Source organism: Sinohyriopsis cumingii, chromosome 5 (genome assembly GCF_028554795.1).
Source record: "Sinohyriopsis cumingii isolate HCF-2022 chromosome 5, ASM2855479v2, whole genome shotgun sequence".
In the NCBI taxonomy this organism is placed as follows: Eukaryota; Metazoa; Mollusca; class Bivalvia; order Unionida; family Unionidae; genus Sinohyriopsis; species Sinohyriopsis cumingii.
In genome coordinates this window covers 135,646,247-135,663,314 of record NC_142965.1, presented here as the reverse complement: position 1 = coordinate 135,663,314, position 17,068 = coordinate 135,646,247, and the positions used below count along the sequence as shown (strand labels likewise).

The following is a 17,068-nucleotide window of genomic DNA, read 5'->3' as shown; positions in this document are numbered from 1 at the left end:
AGGAGTTAGAAGAAGAAGAAGAAGAAGAAGAAGAAGAAACCCAAAGGCCCTTTTCAGGGCCACTCATAGGTCTCGAAAAGAGATTGACTTTCAATTGCCAACCCTCTTTTTTTAAAAACAAAAAAAAACAAAACAAATCCCATGTTAATTTCCCCTTGTCCCTAGAATATATATTTTTTTCTCCCATGTTAAATTCCCTTGTCCCCAGAGTGGATATCTTTTTCTCCCATGTTAAATTTTCTATATGCCCCAGAGTGGATATTGCCTTTTTAACATGGAACTCCCCTAATCCCTAGGGTGTCCCCCTTCACTACTAAGGTACACTGACTAGTCTGCGTTATTTATGAAAATGTTGGTAAAATCGTGAAATTATAAATAAGCAGTAAAGAAGCAAACGCCTTCTCTATAAGATATCCATAGAACGCACCACAAGTAAGACCAACAATACCAACACTCAAGACTGACACGCTTGATGAAAAAAGAGATGAATAATATTACACATTACATTCATAGTCATTAGAAACTTCCGAGAGAATGGCAGAATATCTTAGTTCCCGAGTTTATTGTTTTGGAAAAGCGGGAAAATACAATATCACGTGTAAGACACTAGCATAATGAAATAGAAATATATGTACCTGAAGATGTTATCGGATCCAATAAGGGACCCAGAAAACGTGCTGTATATCTGCTTTGCTTCCCCGAACAGCTTGTTTGTTCGTTTCGCTTTAACCGCCACATAATCACCCAAATGCAACTGCAAAATGACTGTGTTTCCGGCTTGCGCCCGGTCTGTCGCTGATAGCAAAGATAGCGAACAAATATATTGGAAAATATAGACGCCAGGGACACGTGCTGTGAATACTCCGGTATTGGTGTTGTATCCGTTGCCTTGACTGAGTAGTAACTTGTCGTACAAAATTGGATATCCCGGAAGAAAAGTCTCATGTGAGGTCAAGGTCGCAGAGAATACAATGCTCGTGTCAGAACCATTCGCTGTTGATAAAACATGCGGATTACACGACGAGATTTAAAACATCTGGCAACGGTTTCACTAAAATTCATTCAAAATTTTATTCAGTCTGAGAGCATGTATTATTGTGCTAATGATACTGGAGATAATATAACTATTTTTTGAAAATATTATAAATATATGTGGTAATTATGCAAAAGAGTTGCGGATTTCCTTAAATTTCATGTACTAAAAGGCAATATTTTGGTAGGGAATTTTTAATATTGTATTTCGGCAGTTTAGTTCATTTTAGATCAGATACTGAATGTTATTTGAAAAAAAAACTCGTTGTTACAGATACAGCAAGAAGAAGATTGTCATAACTAGCAATTGGATGAACAAACGCAACCAAGGCTTTCTGATAAGTACAATTTATCATGAATAAAATACTGTTAAATATAAGCAGGACTGTGAAAAAGAGATTAATTTCTGAAATCAGACATGCTAGTTTTTATTTCGAGTCATTTGGGAATTTTTCATCGTTAATGAGTAATCTGAGAACGAGACGAATTTTATTTGCTGTATATTATTAGGTGTTCTAGTGTTTGGTCTGTGCAAATTAAAGAGTTGAAGTTTGGTTGTACATCATAGAGTTTTAGACCTTTAAGACAAGAGACCATTCTGTTGGATTGATTAGATACAACGCTATCTATGTAACTCACCGGCAACCATTAGAACTCCAGAAAACGTTGTTTTGAGCTCATATGACGAACCGTACAAACTTACATCTGCTTGAACATTTGCTTGTACTGAAACCTCATCTCCTTGGTTCAAGTAAAGTATAACTGCATTTCCTGTCGTAGCAAAGTCATTGGAAGACCAGCCGTTGAGAGATGCGACCAGATCTTGATTTTTGGTAAGTTCAAGCCAAACTCGACCAGACGACTGATTCATTGCGTACACCTGAAACTTATATATTCCGTCTGCTGGGCTGGTGAAAACCCCAGGGAAAGAAAACTCTGTATCCGGACCCATACGAGTTATTACCTTTAAATAAAAAGAGGTATAATGCATTTAAGTGGATTGATGTTTGTAAAGTTGAACCGATTTCACGATATATGGCTTAAGACATACAACTGAATCTTAAAGATTCCATGAAAGTGACTTGTGAAAACCCCAGGTAAGGAGAAAGTTTAATCCGGACCAATACCAGTTATCACCTACTTGTATTCCATATCCAACGATGTGTGTGCATGACATAGTTGAAATAGACGCTTTTGTGCAATGGAAGATTTAAAATATATAATCAACTTAAATTTTTAGTAGCGACAAAAAGAGACAGAAAGCTACCAAAATGATAGCATTTAGCAGCGATACATCTGTTATAGTTATTATTCTCAATCAATTACAGTAATCATGCCTATAAGCATTATAATTTTTAAACAGTCTTATGTAAACAGCAACCAATATTGGTAGATTACACATGCTTTTCAAACTGGATTTTTATACTATAAATGCTTACGTTCAATACACGTCCATTAGTAGCATAGCTTATGCTATATTGTTGTACATCTAGAGCATGCGATTCGAAACTTAGTTAAGACAAACATGCATGAAATAAGTCATTTTTTGTTCGTCCTTGGAGTTTGAACTCACTGACCGGTGTGGTTTCTGTGAGTGTGTAAATGGCTGTCAAGGTCAAATTGTGTCCTGAACAGTCTGTGTCATAGTTAAGATGGGATGCCACTTGTGTTTGCCTGATCAAATGATGATGTGACGTTTCTCGGAGATTTGCACTGCTCTGTCTTACCCACTGTATGCAGTCCTCCTGCATTCAAACTCTGTAGCTCCGGTATGAATAAGACTCAGGCCAGATGGTGCGATATTGTGCGAGATCGTCCCATGACTCAAGGTCATTATTTAAGTGTTTCAAAAATGATTTGAGAGAATCTTTAAAGCGTTTCTTCTGACCACCCTGAAATTGCTTTCCCTCCTTCAGTTTCAAAAGACGGCCTATGCCAGAATGGTTCAGCTTCTTCGCATGACATCTGTACACCGTCCAGTGTTTCCAAACATACGGCAAGTTGGACAATGCATTGACTTTGTAGACCTTTAATTTTGTTTATAGATTGAGACTCCTACGCTCCTACACATTTGCATTTCGTTTGCAAGAATTATAGCTTTGATTTTCATCATTTATGTTGACAGTACGTGACATTTTGATGTCGATATACGTGAACTCGTCCACTGCCTCGATTGTTTGGCCATTTACTATAATAGTGCAGGTTTGTGAATCACCTTTGACTTCTTGGTTTTAATTTGGAGACAGAAATTGTCACAAGCTGCAGAGAAACGGTCTGTATTGTGTTGCATATCAGACTCAGAATTTGCTTTCAGCGAACAGTCATCAGCAAATATGAGATCAGAAACAGTCACATCGAGTTACTTTTTCTTTGTCTGTATTCTACTCAAATTAAACAGCTTGGCTAGCTTCCGACCGGTATGTGATGTGGATCCCAGTTTCATGGCCACGAAAGGCTTTTGTAAGCTTTGCAAATAAAATAATCCTCAAGAAAACTGGGGCTAACACACCGCATTGCTTAACTCCATTGGTGCCTGGGAATGGTGTAAATGCGTTACCATCATCCACATGATTGTAATGGTTCAGTCACTTTAAGTGCCATGTGCAAGCCTCCTACCTTATAGACTTCTGCTGTCGCAGTATCTGCTCCAACTATTTTCCATTTAACTTTAGGTGGATTGCGTTTAAAGTTTCAGTCAGCTTTGGGGGATCAGTCAAAGACATGTTGATTTTCACTTGGGGCACTCGATCAATTGCATCACTGCTAATAGACGAACACTGACTGTGGTTGTTTGTGAAGTCTGTTTCCCGTCTTTAATGCATCTTTTGCTTGTCAATGAGCAATGTGGCACAACCAGCATTCAGTATTAGATACATGTGTGATCACTGATTCCGGCGATTGTTTTCAAAGCATCATAGAAGTGCTTCATATAATTATTGTCTTCATAGGAATGAATATCATCTGCTTAATGCCCAACCACGGGTCCTGTAGCTCTTTAGGTTTACATTAGACAGTCATCTACATATTCTTAAAGGCTGCCTTCTTCGATAATGAAGTGCTGTCTTCTAGATAGGTTTTATGTTGCCAATTTTTCCCATTGGCACTATCGATCTCACCAAATCAATCGTGATGTGAACGTTTGGTATGACTGAGTATTTAGATGCTGTTTAATACACAATGTGGCTTAGGAATATAGATTTTCCCTTTACATTCTCGAGGATGGTATCGGGTGTATCCAGTTGACTGCATAATTCTTCAACAAGTGCATGTTAAACATTCACTTTTTCAAATTGGTAACATTAGCCTTTTATTTATTTTATTTACTTGTGAACGTTTCCTAGACTGGATCTAAATATTGAGTTTGGAATCTATGCGCCTGAGGTCAGTCCAATATTATGTACTTCCCTTCGTCACTCGGATATCTTGCATGTCTCTTCTCCTGACTGTAAAGTAATCAGTTAGTTGTTAGAGCCCTGAATTTAGGTGTATCCAACACGTCTTATTTAGGTTGAGCAAAAGGAATAATATGTTCGTGATTAGGAGATCATGTTCAGCACATTATCTCAGTAGAAGCAGACCATCGCTGTTGCATTTGTCACTTCCATGTTTTCCAATGACACCTGACCGTGTCTGGTGATCTGTGCCAACCCTAGAATTGAAGTCTAAAGGCTGATGAGATTTCTTGCCTTTTTGGTAGTTCTGCAGTAAGAGCCTGCAGATCTTCATAAAACACTTGTCTGCCGGTCAGTCATGCACGACCATGTGAAGGTCTTTAAGCTTGCTAATTAGCTGAGATTTGATGGCAAATCCAACATTAATTTCACACCGCCCTAGACTTCTCTACTTTGACACTCCCAAAGAAAATGCAATCAGCTCCTAATTCGGTACGTTTGGTTTCACTCAAAGGTGCTTTCGAAATCTTTTGTCTGTCCATTTCTCTACTAATTATGGCTCTGGTTCTCTCTGGTCTACGTTCTGATGTATTGTCCATTAGCGTCGTACTTCCAGGCACCAATGGTGAGTTGCATCACATTCGTATTCATGTTTGGTTTTCTACGGTTATATATGACATTCCGATCGGCCACGGTGTAATGAAAGTGTTAATGTTAAACAGGCAAGTTTAGCCCCTTCCTCGTGCTATGGCGGTAAGCATTGTGATCATAGAAATGCTTATAAGGTACTGCTACTTCCCTCCAGTGAAAGGCGACCCTACATTCTGATCCGCATGACTGCAGGTCTGCATCAACAGCTCTGATTGTATATTCAACTGCTTCTGTGCCGCTCGATCATCGCCGCAGGAATAGAAAGTGTCTGGTGGTGAAAGGGAATAGTGTCGTTCTTGTGCGTGAGCTGGATGTGAGTGACGACACGTTGTGTATAGTAGCCTTGACTAAATTTTCTGGGCCTGTTTGAACATTGCCGGAAAATTATCGATACTTCTGGAATCATGTCAAGATGCACATGATGGCCATCAGTTCCTATTGCACTTGAGCTGATCCTCATTCGCTGTCAGCACAGCTCTTAATATCTCCCTTCACAGCCGATGGATGAGCACATCTGCTCATCCGCTTTATCCACCAGAAGATACTCTCCAGACGGAGCCAGTTGTAACTGTTCATTATGGACCAATAGTAGCAGAGAGTATCGTCTATTCTTGCTTACAGTAGCAGGCGAATGAAGTGAAATCAGACACTTATTATGACTTTAAGCTATTAAACAATGTAACCGAAAGAACCAAAACCATCAACATGTTGTAAACTCAACTGATACATTTATTTCTTTGATAGTGAAAGTGACTACTTGAGAGCTATTTACAGTATTTTAAATTGAGTCCCAAATAATCCTAATAGTTCTATCACACGTCCAAAGGTGCATTAGGCTCCGATTGAATTTCAGTATTGAATGTACTGATGTATTGATAGTCTTGAATAGGTGGATTTGTCTACAGCTTTGATATATTATAAAAATATAAAATATAAATGAACACACAGTAATCTAAAACGAGCACGATGATAGTCCAATAGATAATGTAAATAAATGCATTGTTTGAAATTATATCTGAATACAACAATAAATAACTATACAGATGGAACTGAAAGGAAGAATGTATAATTCTGCTGACCAGGATATGGGTCAGAAGTTCGCTTCCGGAATATTCTAGATTTGTAAACAAGGTAAGGCCTTGAAATGATCACCGTAATACTAGTATACAGAGTAAAACAGATATCTACATAGTAACGATCGGGAAGTCAAAGAAAAATGACAGAGACAGACATTTCAATATTTATACAAAATACGTGATCTTGAATTATCAAAACAAAATATAATATAACTCATGCGATCATCTAAAAACGCATGAATATTGTTATTGATATCTCGAAACTGCAGTTTTAAAAGAAATGGTTACGAATGATTCCATTGGTTTACAATAGTTGCAAACGACGTTCTTATTTCAGATGAAGATATGTGTTGGTTATATATATATACAAATTGTTACATAGATACAACTTAAAGATACAAATTTTTACATAGCAAGTTAACAAACGGTTAAAATGCCACGTTATGTATCCTTTGTAAAGAAAGCATGTTAAAGAAATATATTGAAAAGTACCTTGCTGAAACTAAGCGTTGAACCAATAACAAATGTAATCTGAGATTCTTGTCCCAAGGTAAATGCAACTGGCTCTTGTCCATTTTCTTGAGCATTGGCTAAAACAATCCGAATGTAATTAATTTATAGTGTTTAGCGTGCTAGCAATAACATTAAGAGTGTGGCATATTTGTTATTATCATTTAATCATTTTGGATACCACGTTATCCTACAAATTGTTCGAAATTTCCTAAAACATAATAGATAACATCAATACTCATTTAACAAACTATATATACATTGACACTGTGCATATTCAAGCTTTGAGCACTCTAATATACATCAATCGTCTAACAAGATAAATCAACTGAAGGTGTGAATCATGTTTTGACAAACAAAAAAGATGCAAAGGAGAAAGAATCTGAGAAAATGAAACAGAGAGTTAAAACTAATTCTTATTTTTTTTTTCTTCCATAAAAGAATATGACTTTCATAATCCAGATTGAAAATGCTATACCAATATAGATGCACAATGAAAGAACATCGCAAAGACGAGAAAAAGGAAATGTGTATACATAGAATATGTGAGAGAAACTGAGCAACAATTCGGCAGCACAGCCGGAAATGGCATTAGCTTGGAAAGGTAAGTTGAAAAATAGAATATAATCTGATGACATGAAACACAAGATAAAACACAGATAGCTAGAAAGAAAACTGGTCAATAAAGACAAAAAAATGACCTCTTTCATATCCTCATAGACAAAGTAGCATCGGTGTTTTTCATGTCGACTACAAGTACAAGAAACAAGAGAAAATAACAAAGTACATGCATGTGCAATGCCAGAAGAATGCATATAGCAAACAAATCTCTATAATAAGATTCGAGAAAATAATCTAGGGAAAGAAGACAACAAAACTTTGGAAACATCCCAGTCAATGAAAGCGCTATTAAGGATGCATGACCTTTTGAATTGCAATTGGCTTCTCAAAGACAATGACGAACGAACAAGCACCAACATACAAACGTAAAACAACCCATCGAAATGGCAAAAAGACAACGCATTGACAGATTTTAAGAGTATTTGTAACTACATACCAACAAAAGGCACCTGTAGACGACTTCAGCTTACAGAGTTAAAAAGACAAATAGAAATGCAACTTTAGGCAGGATACACAATACATCAGGTTAGACAGTGTACTGGTTGATAGGATAAGTAACCCGAGTTATATAACAGAATCATAAACTAAACAACAATATCAGGTAATAGTTATGTTAACATCCATCACTGTTATCAACATTTCAAGGAAAAAATTGATCAAAAAGAGAATATTTACGTATTTAATAACAATTTCACGTAAATATAATTGAAACGTTTTCTTTCCGTTGATATTTATTTATTTTGTTATATATTTATTCTTAAAATTGTTTAATTTGTTCAAAATTGTTATTAATATATTACATAACTGTCCCAGAAACCTCAAAACTATTAAACTAACGAAGGAGAAATATTTCAGCACTGCTTCTGTCATGGCCGAATCTGAAATAAATAATATTGCAAAAACTGAGAAATGAACCCCAATGTGTCATGTATGAATTCTCTCTTTCTCTCTCTCCCTCCCCACCATCTCTCTCATTGTGAAATGTGTATTTAGTCATTATGACGAAATATATATATATATATATATATATATATATATATATATATATATATATATATATATATATATATATTTGGTACATATAAAACTAAACTCAGTTATGTTTCAAAAGACAGTTAAAATGAGTGAGTTTGCAAGATAGTCCAAATGGATAAGTAATTATAATATAAGCCATTTCAATAAGTGACGCTAATACCAAAACCTTTACTCATTAGCATGATTGCCTTAGATGATGTGACTTAACAAATAATATCTATTGATATCTTGAAACGGTTGAAGTTGGATACGCAAATACATATGGATATTCCATCTGAATTCCGTTTAAAATTTTATGAGTTTTTGTCATATACGACGCTGAACTATAGCTTCTGTCTACTTTTCAACAAAGCCTAGCAAAATAAAAATATTTTTACATACTTAATAAAATCGTGTGTATTTTATCTTGAACATTATTATTATTATTATTATTATTATTATTATTATTATTATCTTAACATTTTTTCGCCGAATGTTAATTTATCCTTAGGATCAAAATTACCTTTTATACTCCCAATTTATGATAGAAGAAACATTTATTTTCCTTATATTATCACTTACATTGGCAAGTAAAGGATGCGCTTACACGCTGTACTTGTGTGAAAATGTCATACGTTGCAACATTAATCTCTGATCCGTAATATGTGTTTATATCCTATATAGATGGGACGTTTTAGAAAGTGGAGAGAGTTGTCTTAAATTTACGTTTTATTGGCGCTTTTCTGTCAGATTACAAATTTGAAATAACCACCAAAACACATATGCAAAATGTATACAACCTAGTTTAAGGACAATACCAACATCATGAGGCATAATCGTAATAAATGCAGCGAAAAAGGAATGAAGTGAATTAAAAGATGAAAGGAAGAAAAAAAGGCATAATACGATTTCTTATAATGTGATTTATTAATTTTCAACAATTAAAGTAATTTTGTCTTACGTAGTAATAATATAAGATTTCCACATTTTTCATTAAACATTTGTTTCCTTTCTTTCAATTACTGAATTTGCGAGTGTGAAGTATTGTCACTGTATCTACTAATCGACATTATTAAATCAGGTGTTTAATAATAATAATAATAATAATAACAAATGAAGTGAAGATTGTTGCTTATCCATAGGTACTTGATATGCAATATTCTTTGATACAAAGTGGAGACATTGAGAGGAATGTATAGCGGTTATGCATTGCGCTTTATATGCACACATGGATACTCACTTTTTCCCAAAGCAATGATTGGCTTTCTGCGCCGGTGATAGTACGTCCTGTAAAGTGTAATGAGACAGATGATCATGGGATTAATATAGTTTACACCCCCTTCCAGTTAGAAGACAGCACATTAAAATAGTGTCCATACAGATTAACAATGGTGTCTTACTGATAAACGATATATTAATAATCTATTTAATTAATACACATTAGATCATCTGAAACGGGCATATTTCAAATAGTGTACAGTCATAATTTGCTAGTATGGCACATGACTTAATTTCGACCGAAATTTATAGTATAGATTTAAACGATTTAACGGTCATTCCTTTAAATATGCCAATGCTGAACTAGATCGACTATTCGAGAACGACAAGACTTTAAAGCTGAAAAGGAAAGACTATTGCCATACTGAAATATCTATTTTTAAAAGCCGAACCTTTCTAGACGAATGCCGAGTCTGTCTCTAATGTGGTGCAATGAATACTGCCGGTGTAATCAGATTGTGAACGATGGTCGTTACATGTTGTTCCGAAATTAACCCCACTTGACATCAAAGCAGATGTTTATCTATTTGACATTGGTTTGGATCACGAATCCTTCGGCATATATGAGATGGCTACGACGAAATTTATTCCTTTGACCCATTCGCAGAGCCAATCCCTGCACTTTTAAACGATCGTAATTATTGTGTCTTTTGGTTCCAATGCAAGACATACAATTTATTCTAAACTTTCATACCTGGGTTTGGAGATACATTTATGTTGTGATAATTAAAACTGTTTACCCACGATCCCTTTATAAAACCCGTTGCATAAAGTAACTAACGCATTGGACAAGACGCATAATCTTGTCTACATTTAAATTTGTTTACGAATAGTGGAATTAAACCAAGGGCAAATTGGGGGCTGGGGCTTAATTTAAAAACCTTACACATTTGAACACGATTTAAAACTAGAACTATGCTCGTAAAGAAATAGCATAATAAATTATCTGAGATGAATAATTGTGCAAGTGACCTGAGCAAACGCGGATCGAGGTTTGTTTCTATACCAACACTGTGTAAATGATATGTATCACTGAATGTGTTATTATAGACTGAATATGCATTAAGAAACATCACTTTTGAAATACATAAGTAGCTGTAAAATTGTGTTACCAGACTCTCCACAACGTCATGAGGAAGTAAACTTTTTGAACATAGCTCCTCGAACTCGAGTCTGCGATGAGGCTACTTTCATATGTCAACATAACGTTATTAATGCAACACTTTTTATTTAATTTGTTTACATTTTGCCTAGATTTATAACAAAATGGTTATAATAATAAAAAAGTGATCGTCATTGCAAATATTTAGATTAAAATTAGAAAACCCCTTTGAAATTGGATTGAACGATCAATTAATCTTATTTGATGTATTTGTGATAAGAAAGAGGAAACATATATGTGAAGATTGAAATGTATTATTTTCTCTTTGTTACCATTTTCAATGCTATAAGTCACATTAATTAATAATTCAGCCCTTGTCCATTGAGGTGCTTGTTAAGTGTACAATTTTAAAGTGAAAATTGACGGAGCTCGATTTACACAGAACTAGATGCCTGAAATTTATACCATGCGTGTGGGATTACCTAGCTAACATTACAAATACAATTTTGAAAGGATTAATTCGCCTAGTCTAAAGTTGCATCTTTTCCTATTATCAGTGCATAAAAATCTTTTTTTATTTCTATGAACACGGAGCGACTTGGAAAGAAGACATTTTGACATCTTGGACACTACATTACCAAAAGAAAGATTTGAAGTTAGGACTTCATACAGATTTGGTTAGAAGATGAAAGTTTCAAATGAACTTCAGTATACTGAAGCTTATATTTACTATAGCTTCCTTTTCTTTGGTAGCTAAATATAGCCTTATAACAGCTGATATGTTGTTGAATATGAAGATATTTTCAACAGTTTAAAGACAGAGACGCCTCGTTTGGCGCCTGAAATTCAACCAAATTAAATCACATGATTTGCAATCGCTTAAATGTTCATTTCGATTAAAACTAAGGATACATATGCAAATCCTTGAATGCGAACATCATTTCTTAATAATATAAGGAATACAATCGGCATTGTGAAAGGAAAACAGATCTACACACCAAAGTTCACGTATGATGACTTACTGTGTGAAAACAATGCGATTATTGTGCGTCATATAATGTTTATAATCATAACTTCACTTGTCTACGGAGCAGATGTTTATCGATTTGATCCTGATATGGACAACTGCTCCTTCTCCAAACCGGAGATAACCACGAACTAATTTAAATCACATAATGGTTTCAAAGATAATATTAACACATTATGACATTCACTAGCGGAGGTATACAGTAATCTAGAATGGTGATTCATTGTGTGTAGGCAACACGGAGATCGTCTGGCATTTTATTGGCACACGTGAATATTCATACGCTTATTAAAGCTGTAAAATATAGCTCCTAGAAGGCGATTGTATTCGTTGGCTAAGCCGATATACATTTACTTTACTTCTTACTTGTTTTATGTGCATGGCTGCTTATGTTTATGTGTTCATATTTTTCCGCATTTGTTTTATCAATCATATAATATTTAGATTCTCAAAAATCTGCAACACGCACAGAAAAGTGTAATCAATAACTTAATTAAAAGGAGAAAGGGTAACATCTAATTTTTTGAAGATATAACAATATATGAATACTAAATGCACATTTTTGTAACACAATTTAAATACATAAGAGTTTATGTTGTTTTCTTCTTTGTTTATCATGGTATAAATTGTCAGTTGCCGATGCAAACAACTCTCATAACGGTATTCGAGAGTTACTTTCTGTACGATTCGGAGACTGACCTGTTATACCACTATAAACTAAAAAAGAAATATTAAGGTCTTAAAATTGAAATTGAAATTTATTTTACTTAATCGTTATGTTATTAAAAATCAAATTCATTCACAGTTATAATACTAGTTTGGGGTTTCTGTTACGTATCTCTTTATCGCTCATGGGAAGGTCCTGCATGAAAGTAATAACGTCATCATCGTATCAATACTTAAACCAACAGTAGCCAATCTAAGGGTCTAACTAATCCTATGATTGTTATTATATGCTCATTTTTGTCTCCGTTAACTTTACATTGTCAGGATAGTGCAATAATTTACGATAATGCACACTTGTTACTGCACTCACGTGCACGACACGTTGTCGTTGTTGTTGTAGGGCTAAACGCCATTTTTCAGCACAAGATAGGCTATACATGGCGGCCAGTATTAATGGTGGAGGAAGAACCCGGAAAACCCCCGGAAAAAACACCGACCCACGAGAAGCTACTGGCAAGCTTTCTCACATAACCACATTTGCCGAATCCGAGACTCGAACCAACGTAGATAGAGGTGAGATGATAGTGATCCGTAACGGTGAGCGTTTTAGACCACTCAGCCACTAGGGGCCTCCGCACGACACATGTGCCCAGTAGTGTATTATGAACTACTTTGGTAAGGTAATGGCAAATTATTACATTTGGCATTATGTAATCCTTTTCTTATCATTTATTTATTTAAGAACTTTTTATATTGTATGCTGTGAAAAATATTAATTTTAAGATGAAGAATATTTTATTAATTACAGAAGTAGCAAAGTATATGTTTTATATGAAATAGCAATGAAGACTTAAACATAAAATTTTCTTCCTCGTGTAACTAAAAATAAACAAACAACATTTTACATTTCTCATTACACATGGTTTATGACAATGATAGTTAAGAGCAAATTATGAATCTGGTAATATTATGTATACTAAGATTAATGTAAATCCCAATATATTATCTTTTTATTTTATTATAATTTATTTCTTGAGTAATGAATTAAAACATGATCGAATTAATCTACCTGTGAAAGTGTTGTCAACAGAGCGTTTTCATTGTTAGATTTTGAATAATGCAGATATGGGATGATTCAGATATCTTCTTCTACATGGTCATCCTAATATTCAACGGAGAACTGAAATGAAACTTGATCAGTCAACACCAGTCTTGGCCAACATTTACAATACTTCTTAAGGTAATATTCTACTCACTGTCTCTGCGGTATGTTGTCCACTAGTCCTAGTATTTATATTTAGCAATAACACAGGAATATCACTTCATCTACACGTTGACTTAGCAGTCCATGTGATATTAATTGTTATTAACGATACGTTCCTTGTGGTAGCGCAACAGTTATCTTACGGTCAGTTTTAAACTCTAATTTTTTTTATTTTGACATGGCCAACAAAAATCAATGAAGCTTGTAATAATGGTTGCAGTGCCTGGGTTGTCTTATGAAGTTGTAATACATGCATACATGCATACATGCATACATGCACCAAGTAATATTCCAGGTATATCAATATATATAGAGGGTGCAGGAAAGATGTGTGGTCATTAGTTAAATCAAATCTTAGCATAAGATATTACATTTAAATATAGATCACATTGACCTTTTGTTGTTTTACAGACGTGGTACTAATAAATGTATGTACCGCACTTTTTCATCTAACCTGATAACTCTGTGATGCACACAGACTGAAAAAGTGAACACACAATTTAATCATAGTACAACATGAAATATGGGTCACAGTGGCTTTTTTCTAATTAGGATGGAATGCTTGTAAATAAGCAGCTCCTAGTTAAGCTCCGAATTTCTATATAGAACCTTGTGACAGAAACCTTGACCAAAGCAAGCGCTTTCGAAAATGAAGATATAATACATTCGCATGCACGCACAACTGTATTCCACTTTCATCACAGTCAATCGATAGTGCAACATAACCCAGTCCATTTGCAACTACGGCCACGGAGGAAACAAAGTTTGATTGAACTAAATTTATTAAATATGATGGTTGCAATGCATTGAAATAATACACACACATACAGACACAGACACATACACACACACACACACACACACTAAGAATACAAATCGATGACATAAACTGACAACGAACATTGCACAACTAGTATCTAACTAGTCCGAGCTCTTTCAACTCTTAACTATATATATATATATATATATATATATATATATATATATATATATATATATATATATATATGTGTGTGTGTGTGTGTGTGTGTGTGTGTGTGTGTGTGTGTGTTGACGTCCTAGTGGTAGTATACTACCTTTTCTTCAGTACTTGGATGCTAGCTATAAGGTTACCAAATCACACAAATATCTTGAAGTTAATTTACGAATTGTCCGTCCGAAGAATATGCAATGTTACCTGGTTGCAATGTAACATACCCGATGGGTAGACGAATCATCAGCCACAGAAAGATGACAATAATTGTTTCATTGGGCTGAAAAAAGTTGGACTACGTTTGTAAGAATGACCTAATCTGAGATGATATATTCAGAATGACCAAGTACCTTTCTCAACAAATGTATATACGTTTGTCTCATTTAGAGGTACAATTCACAAAGCCAAGCAAACAAATAAACAAACCAAATTAAGAATCCAATTTTATAAATGGCAAATTAATGTGAGGGTCACGTGAGGGTGAGCGTAATAGGATGTAGACTTGAGTGTAATATAGGTGCATAGATGACATACATGTTGTCAGAGAAACATCCAAATAATAATATTGAAAAATTAACAAATTAGTACCTTAATAATATGATAAGTACAGTGATGAAGATCCCACAAAGCTGGTGGTGAGGGTGACTTTGTTCTTATTCATTATTGTTGTCCTGCTGGAACTTGCAACGGCAGTGTGTGTCAGGAATGTTTATGTTACTTTGCGCTTAGGTTGGATTCGTATGATGTGATTCGTGAGACATTTGTGAACTGCATAATTTTCGTTTGAGGGGCTACGGCTTCGGAGAGTTCGTAACTGTTGTTTTTAAACGGAGTGATTGACAATTCTACTTTAAAGGCTTCACTTTTGAGCGTCGTGCTCACATATAAACAATGGGTATTGTGTCTCATCTGTCTTGGCTAATACCATGACATAAATAAAGGACTTGATCCTTATTTTTCAGTATTATATAGGACTGATGGACCACAATACCCAGTACTCACTGATGAAGGATGAAAATGCGGATCTTCACAGTAGAATTTGCCAGCCTGGAAACAATAGTTATACAATTCTCCAAAGCTGGAGTCGAACCAGTCTAAATTATTCATGTCACATTACATATAACTATCTCACGAAAGACAGTGTACGACTCAGAACTAAGCGTAAAGGAACAGAAGTTATATTCTTTAAACCTGACGCAGACTGTGTTGCAAATATAACTGCCACATGATTACTTATTTCATGACAGCAAAGAATGAAGCTTAAAAGGACAAAAGCACCCCCACCCCGTGAAAATTTGTACATAGTTGTATCTTCAATTTTGTACTGCGTCATTTCACTGAGGTTTTTTTTTTTGTGTTCATCCTAATCTCGATGTTATCCTGTCATTCTTTAACAACAGGATATTCCATACTCCTTAATAACTCTAGTTTCTTTGATTGCTCTCAGATGATCACCGCACTTACCCGCGCACTTTCATAAAGTATAGCGGCGTGTATTACTATGAGAAACTCAGGATTCATTCACCGAAAATGACGCATACAATGTTCAATAAAACGTTGAATTTAATCGTCATTTCTGTTTTTCCTGTAACATAAAAGAACAATTAATGTGCTTGTTGTAAGTGTATTCTGAAGAAATTACTAACTGATGATTGAGAAATACATATATTGTGAGTATCAAATTCAAGTATGTCCAATTCAAATATGGTAATTGCCTTCACACAAAGTGACTGCTGCCATCACCTGAATATCCAGCAAATGTTTAGTTACATACATATCGATATATTTATTTTAATTTCTTTCACTCTTTACCTGATTTTAATTAATGAAGTTCACATGATCAAGGTAAGTATTTTTTATAGCCACCATCATCAGGATGAACTATTACTCAAATCCCGTCCCATTGTATCTCAGCTTCAAACTCGCGCTGATTGAGAATAATCGAAGTTGACCGCCGAAAGGTTGGAGTGATGAGATTTAGCTACAATTCTGTGTCCCAGCTTGAAACGTTAAATGTGCATGAATACTTTGCCTCTATTGGCAAGCCATCAACATCGAAATTCCTGGTATCAACTGGTGATGGGATCTGAATAAACCAAAACTATAAACCTTGGTTTAACATTCAGTTTGAAGAGAACAAACGAAGGAACAAAACAAAAACCCGAATAAACTAAATTATATATCAAGATAAATTGGTGGATAGATAATTCGTAAACAATATTAATAGCGAAAATCCAATTTAGTTAGGGAAAATAATACGTAATGTGGTTGACATTAGACCGGCGATTAGAGGTGCCCGGGATTACCACTATACCGGGTGCTGCGGTATCTTTGTTTCTTGAGGTACCTACTACTGTGGGTTTTCACTGTACCGGTATATTAATGGTTTCCGTCATTATGCAATTTAAAGAAATTCCCAATCTTGTTGTGACTTTAATTATATTAGCAAGGTGATTTTGTAA

At 34.9% G+C, this 17,068-nt stretch overlaps 2 protein-coding genes across 3 annotated transcripts in view; both read right to left on the bottom strand.

The window, feature by feature from the left end:
• Nucleotides 1–9,630, bottom strand: part of LOC149800301 (uncharacterized) — a 31,743-nt gene extending 22,113 nt beyond the window's left edge. For both annotated transcript variants that reach the window (XR_016420954.1, XM_089957214.1), the window contains exons 1-5: nucleotides 9,537–9,630; nucleotides 8,100–8,160; nucleotides 6,644–6,741; nucleotides 1,672–1,996; nucleotides 636–993 (exon numbers count right to left, since the gene is read on the bottom strand). Coding sequence is in view for 1 of the 2 variants with exons in the window: in XM_089957214.1 (XP_089813340.1) it covers nucleotides 636–993; nucleotides 1,672–1,984 (671 nt within the window). In the remaining variant the exon portion in view is untranslated. The remainder of the gene's footprint in view (nucleotides 1–635; nucleotides 994–1,671; nucleotides 1,997–6,643; nucleotides 6,742–8,099; nucleotides 8,161–9,536) is intronic.
• Nucleotides 9,631–13,437: 3,807 nt separating this feature from the next.
• The window catches only part of LOC149800295 (uncharacterized), a 288,953-nt gene continuing 285,322 nt past the window's right edge, over nucleotides 13,438–17,068 (bottom strand). Inside the window, exon 5 of the mRNA XM_089957213.1 lies at nucleotides 13,438–13,549. The gene's annotated coding sequence lies outside the window, so the exon portion shown is untranslated. The remainder of the gene's footprint in view (nucleotides 13,550–17,068) is intronic.